Source organism: Pediculus humanus, genomic scaffold, assembly GCF_000006295.1.
Source record: "Pediculus humanus corporis 1103172108197 genomic scaffold, whole genome shotgun sequence".
NCBI classification, from domain to species: Eukaryota; Metazoa; Arthropoda; class Insecta; order Psocodea; family Pediculidae; genus Pediculus; species Pediculus humanus.
In genome coordinates, this window is record NW_002987767.1 from 163329 (window position 1) to 170816 (window position 7488).

Here is a 7488-nt window from a genome sequence, read left to right on the forward strand (position 1 = left end):
AAAAAAAAAAAAAGCAAACAATAGGTACGCTAAAAAAAAACATGAACGAATAACCGGACTTGCGCGCTTAGGGCAAATTTTTTTTTTTTTTTTGCAAAAAAAACAGCGAGATGAATAATTCTGTCAGGTAATTGTTAAATTACCACCATTCCTCACTACCACTCCCCAATCATCAATCAACAATGAGAAGAGTTTGTAGGGGGGGGCGGGAGGGAAATAAAAACCTCATTCGAGTGACCGATTTCAGCCTTGGATTTTTTAATTTACCAAACCATTGTTTCCATTGTACCAGGGAAACCTAAACAGTCATCAAAATCACGCCGAAAATTTTTTTTAAAAGAGAAGAAAACAGGCCGAATAGCAGACGAGTCGCCATCCCCACCCCCACCATCACCACCGCTAGACAAACATCGTCCGTCGGTTGTTGTTGTTGTTGTTATCGTTACCTTGGTTTTGTTTCATAAATTTTATAATAATAATTAATTTTCGGAGGAGAAAAATAAAAAAAAAAACCGACAAATCCAATTTAAGGTCAAATCATCAATTAAGTTATTTCATCTCAACGCTCCCGGGTAATAAATATATAAAAATAAATTTTTTTGAAACCCTGAAAAGGACTATATATATATATTTTATTATTATTATTATTACTAAAGATTGATGAAATTTTCTACCTTTCGAACGGATACTCGTACGGCACAACGCTCTAAAACGCCGGTCGAAGCGTTCGCACTCATTTTACAAACGAATTCAAATTTTGCGCCCCATTTCACCGTGTGATTTTGAACTTCTTTCCTGAAAATTTAATTTAAAAAAAAAAAAAAAATTATAATATTAATAATAATCGAAAGTGGAAGCCATATTAAATGATCAGCACATCCCTTTAAATTTTCTTTTTTTTTCTCAAAACAAACACGTTAAAGTAAAACCAAAAAAAAAAATATTTTTAATTTTCTAACTTTAAATTTAAAAAAAAAAAAAAATATCCTTTATAATTCAGTTATTTGACTTCATATTATTAATAATAATAATAATGATAAAAAATATTTAAAAAAAAATAAAAAAACTGGTTCTGGATATCAAAAGAATTCGAGTTCCAGTTTTACTCGTGATGAACTCATACGCAGCAATGTTAAACCCCCCCCCCCCCCAACAACAACAATACAAAATAAGTCGAAACAAAGTTAGTTTATTATTATTATTATTATTATTATTATTATTATTATTATTTGAAAAAATAATGATAATAATAATTTGAATTTACGAGAAGGATTAAAAGCAACATAAATACAGTTTTTTTTTTTTAATATTAGTACATGATCCGTTACACTCGTTCGTAATTTTTTTTAATAATTTGAATTAAATCTAAATGCACCGCACCCTCCCTCTCCCCCTCCTTGACGCTACTTTGCAATAAATTTTCACAAAAATGTAAAATGGAAAATGTAAAAATTGTCAAAAACAACATACACTCTTAAATCACGATGACAAAAAAAAATTAAATAAATAAAGTTTCGAAACAATATACATACATCAAAGGATTTTAAAACGTGTCCTGAACGTTGGGTGATACGTATACATACATACATACATAATAATGATAATAATGATAAATTTTATCAATCCGTCGGCAATGTCAAATAAAAAAATCACAACTATATAACGAGGTATATAAAACCTGATTGAAATTACCTTAAAACGTAATTCAGTGATAAAAACTTACACGCACACACACGCGCGAATTTATGCGAATTTCTATCACAGATAGAAAAAGGTGAACCACTCATACCTAAAAAAAAAAAAACCTACCTTAGAAAAGAGAGACCTTAAAATAAATCTTTTTCAACAACAACAACTACACGTATATAGTACAGTACAAATAAATTTTTTTTTTTTTTTATTCAAATAGTTGTTGTTGTTGTAAAAAACTCAAAAAAAAAAAAAAGTGAAACATTAATGATATGTCTTGGTCAGTAAAAAAAAAAAAAAAAAAAAAAAAAAAAAACAAATAAACCAAAGGGGTAGGCGTATATGTATGTAAAAGCGAAGGGGGGCGCGGCCCCCGTTTGTAAAAAAAATTGACGTAATTTAAATACCGAAAGGTGGTGGTGACCAACCGCCACCGATTGTGTAAATCACGTTCAACCGCCAATCCCCTTTAATTTCCTTAAAACGTAATCAAAAGGTCTTTAAGTTTTTCTTTTTTTTTTCTTTTTTTTTTACCGGAAGTAAACCGCAAAATCTATTCTTTTAAAAAAATTTTTCTTGTGAAAAGAGAAAACCAATGAAGAATTGTTACTTTCGTATAAACGTATTCATCTGAATCAAAACAATCATTTATCACTTTTTTTTTGCATTATAAAAAAAGAAAGAAAAACGAATAACGGGGGCTACGGGGGGAAGGGAGGGGGCGGGAAAACCGTGAAAACTAAATTACATTTCACATGGATTTATTCTTGCAAATTTTACACTTTTTTTTTTATTTAACATCGTTTAAAAAAAACGATGAACGAAATAAAAGCATTTAATTTACCTAAACAAGGTCAAATTAATTTTTTTCAATAATTGATTCATTCAAACAGACAAAGGAAAAAATTTTTTTTTTTTTACCATTTCCAGATTTGAGAAATAATAATAATGATAATGCTGCTCATGACTAAAAATAATTCTTTTTTAATTGCGAGTAATTTACATTTTTTATTACGAAATTAAAAAATTAAAAAAATTCGTCTTAGTTAAAATAGGAAAAAAAGAAAATTTTTTTTGCACGCGATAAAGGAAAAACCTTGAAAGTCAACAACAACAACAGCAACAACGAGAGAAAACTACCCCTTTTTCGGGGTGTTTGTGTTTTTTTTTCCTTCGAAACCATTAATAATTTTAAACAAATTTAATAATAAAAGTGTAAACATTTTTATTATTTAATCGTTTGAGGACGAATTTTTTTATTTTCAATCACGCGACTCCATGTTTATTCCTATCCGTGACACTTAAAAAAATAAATTTCTTACGCGATGACTGATTTTTTTTTTCGAAAATAAATAAAATAATAATAATAATAATAATAAATTAAAATTCGACCTTACGAAAAAATTGTCAATCGACAAAAACAAACAAATAAATATAAAGTACGTGGAAAAAAAATAAAATAAAATAAAAAATAAAAAAAGTGACATTGAACGGCAGGACGGCGAAGAAAAAAAAAATGGCGACGTTTTTACACGTAATAATCCCTCATTTGGGCCATTCCACTCGTTTTACGCGACCGTTACGAAAATATAAATAAATTCACGAGAAAAATGGAAAATTCGAGGGAATCCCCTTATTATTATTTAATAAGTTTTGAAATGTATATTATAAACAAAAAAAAAAAAATTAAATGCGTTAATTACAATATTAATAATAATATTTTGTTAATTTCTCAGAATTTCGTCGTCTCTTATTATTATTATTATTAGGTTAAATTGATATTCATTAAACTCGCCATGGTTAGAAAAAAAAATAATAATAATAATAATAACGTTAATTTATTTATTTCCCTTTTTTTCCGTTTTTTAAATACATACGTCGTTTAATTTATAACACAAAGACGATGAAAATCCATTAACACTTTCACCCACATAAACACGCGCACGCACACACACACACACACATATTATTAAATTCCCCACGCAATTTAATAATAATAATATTTATAAAATATGAGTAATAATAATAATAATAATAGTTACGAAAATAAATTTGAATAAAATAAAATAATCTTCCGGTTTAATTAAATTGAAATTAAATTCGAAAAAAAAAAGAAAAAAATTCCGAGCGAAGTGAGAAAATTTTCTTTTCTTTTTTTTTTTAAACTTAAATTTCGTTATTAAAAATAATAATTCAATGCCTGAACCTGTTTTCATTTTTTCTTTCTTTCTTTCACTTTCACTAAATTTAATCTCGACTGGATTTATTTATTAACAATGTATTAAAAAAAAAAAATTTAAAATATATTTATTAATCTTTTCCAAACTTTCCATATAACTGGAAAAATATTTTTTTTTAAAAATATCAATTTTTTTTTTTTTTTACGTAAACGATATTTAAAATTTAAATAATGGAAACAAGAGAGTATTTTTTTTGTTTGTTTGTTTGTTTGTAAGTTTGTTTTCTCAATTCAATTACGTTTTTGAAAAATCAAATTTTCTTTAACAAACCAAAACCAAAACCAAATGAATGATGATAATTTTGTATCGGAAAAACAAATTTTTTTTTTTTTTTGCTGTGGTTTTTTCACTTTTCTCCCCTTGAATATTTTTAAAATAAAATCTAAGAAAATTTGAAATTACGTCACTAAAATAAAATAAGTAAATTTTTATATAATAACTCAAAATTTAAATAAAAAAAAAACCCAGAAGGTAATTTTTCTAATTTTTAAAAGTCTCATTGTCAACAGGTGAATTTTTTTCCACCACATTTTTTTTTTTTTTTTGTACGGCCTTAAAAACTCGATTAAAAACCTTGTTTTACTATTTTTTTTTTTCAACATTTTCCCCCCGTGATAATGATAATAATAAGTTATTAATTAACATACATAATAATTATTAAATATTTTAATAAATTAATTGCCAAATATTTTAAAAAAACTCTTATTATTATTACTTCGGGTAATAAATTAATAAAATTTTTTTTTTATAACTAACTAACCATGTGTGACGTGTAAAAAAAATTTGATTAAAAGTGATATCTATAAAATTTTTTAAATGATTAATTCCACTCATATTTTTCTTATAAATAAAATTATCATTTTACATTAAGACAATTCAAAAATTGACGCCATTTTCCATCTTTATATATATGGGGCACAGGTAAAAGAAAATTTTCTTTTTTTTTTTTTTGTGTAATTATATTTTCCAACTTAAAAAAAAATTTGATTTGACGAATGCTCAATATATATAATCATTTAAAACAAATTAATAATAATAATAATAATAATAATAATAATAATAATAATAATAATTAGAAAAAACAATTAAAATTTTTCGAATTTTTTTCCTTTTTCTTTTTTTAAAAAAAATCCATTAGAAAAAAAAAGTGTAGTTAAGAATTTATTATTATTAAAAAAAAAAAAAAAAGAAAATTCTTTACCAACAGCGCAATTTTCCCTTTTATTATTATCATTATTATTATTATTTTCTACCCAGAAAGGAAAATTAATAAAAATAAAAGAAAAAATTAAAAATCTAATAATATTTAACAATGGTTTTTACCGGAAGTAAAATATTTAAATGATAAAATTTTCTCCGTGTTAACCTCGTGTTTTCCATTTCTTTCTTTCTCTCTCTCAAAAATTTGCATTTAAACCTTTTTTTCCCAGCCTCCCCAAAACAAAAAAAAAAAAAAAAATTTTTTTTTTTTTTTCCAATTCATTCAATAACACGGATCGTATGAAGAATTTAAATTTTCTCTTTATTAATTTTTTTCAAGGGAGAAAATGGGAAGGGGGGTTCAGGGAAAAGAAGGGAATTGAGTTTTCCATGCGGGTCAAAATCTTATTTAAAAAAAAAAAAAGTTAAAGCGGGAAAAGAAAAAAAAAAACGTAATTTTTAAATTTTTTGTTTTTGTTGTTGTTGCGGTTTTCACTCTGCAATCAATTTTCCCGTAGCTTTTTAAATAAAAAAAAAAAAAAACGTCGCGAAAATAATAATAATGATAATGATAATAATGATAATAATAATTTTCACACACGACGACAACTCACTGATAAAACTTTCAATTGATGATGATAATAATAAATAAAATGACTTTTAACTATTTTTTAACGAGCATGGCGAAATTCCAGAAAACTTACAACGACAATAAAATTAATAATTCCTATAAATTTATTTATTTATTTTTTTTATTTCTTTTCCTACACTTTATTAATATTATTATGATTATTATTATTTTTTATTGAACGATCGATTAATAATTAAAATTTTTATTTTAAAAATTAAAATTAAAATTAAAATTAAAATATGCTCGATAAAATGAAAGGGAAAAACATTAATTTACATTTTCATGTTTGTAACGCATGTGTCGGCTGGCTCTCAATTTTTAACGATCCATCCATTCAATGATTGCGTAGACGATGATGATGATGATGATGATGATGATGATGATAATGATAATAATAATAATAACGACGAGATTTTTTATTTTATTACCGAAAAAAAAAAAAAAAAATCCATTTCAACTTCCTGATTTTAATATTTCACTTTATTAACTTTTCGATAGAAACACAATGAAAAACTATTATTATTATTATTATTATTATCATTATTTTTTAAAACCATTGTCGTAATAGTGAATTATTAAATGCGTATAAATATTTTCAGTCAAATTTTTTTTTATGTATTTTCTTCATTTAAAATAATTTACACTTGAAACATTTCGATGCAAACTGCCAAAAAACAAGGAAGCGATTTTTTTTGTTTATATTTCATTATTAAAAAATAATAATAATAATTATCGTCCTTGTTTGTTATAAAAAAAAATAAAAAATTACTCGAAGGAATTTGATGGAGGGAAAAAAAGTAATAATAATAACGATAAACGAATTTCTTATTATCTGTTGTCATCAATGGCGTCCACTATATATACATATATAACTTGAATTAATAAAATTAAAGCTTAATAAAAGGCTAGGCTAGGCTCGTCGTTTAAAAAGCTCTATATAAAGCTCTCTCTTTCTCTCTCTCTCTCTTTATCTCTCTCTCTATACAATAACGTGCCAAATTAATTAATTTTTGCATCTCTCTCTTCTTACAAAGAAGACCAAACAACAAACGCAATTTTTAAATAACTTAGTTTATTTATTTGAAGGCCGATAGATATATTAAGTTAACGTTTAATATTATGTAACGAATGATTATGATTAAATTTATTTAGTTTATTTAAAATAAAATTAAATGCAAAAAAAAAAAAAGGGTAAATGGTGCTATAACCCTGGCACCACTTGGTTCTAAAAAGCCATTTTTTCTTTTTTTTACAATAAACACGTTTCGTGAAAAATAATAATAATAATAATAATAATAATAATAATAATAATAATAATAATAATAATCAACAAAATTAGTTTTTAACGATAACTGATACCAATTATTTAAAATCGAATCCATTCAGCAACAATTTAACAATGAATTTTAACATAATAAACAAACAACAAACGCCTCGTAAATTTTTTTTTTTTTTTTCACTCTCCCATTACGTAAATGAGTCGTTTATTTAACCCGCCCCCCCCTCGTGTATTTTATTATTATTATTATTATTATTATTATTATTTTATTCTTTCCCTTTTTGTACTCTATAATAGGAATAATCATTTCACAATTAATACCAGACGAAAATAGGAAATAATTTCATTCATTTCCCGGTCAGTCAGTTTCTCAGTCAGCATTCTCATCGTTAAAACAAAAAAGACCCTTTATTAAAACACATTATTATTTAATTTGATTTTACTTCCTC

General features: G+C 24.8%; 1 protein-coding gene across 1 annotated transcript; it reads right to left on the bottom strand.

The window, feature by feature from the left end:
- Positions 1 to 263: 263 nt before the first annotated feature.
- Phum_PHUM431860 (uncharacterized protein) lies at positions 264 to 737 on the bottom strand (the record flags this gene model as incomplete). Its single annotated transcript, XM_002429346.1, has 2 exons — positions 264 to 446; positions 675 to 737. The coding sequence occupies 2 exons, from the start codon at positions 735 to 737 to the stop codon at positions 264 to 266; spliced, it is 246 nt and encodes an 81-aa protein (XP_002429391.1).
- Between the last annotated feature and the right edge of the window lie 6751 nt (positions 738 to 7488).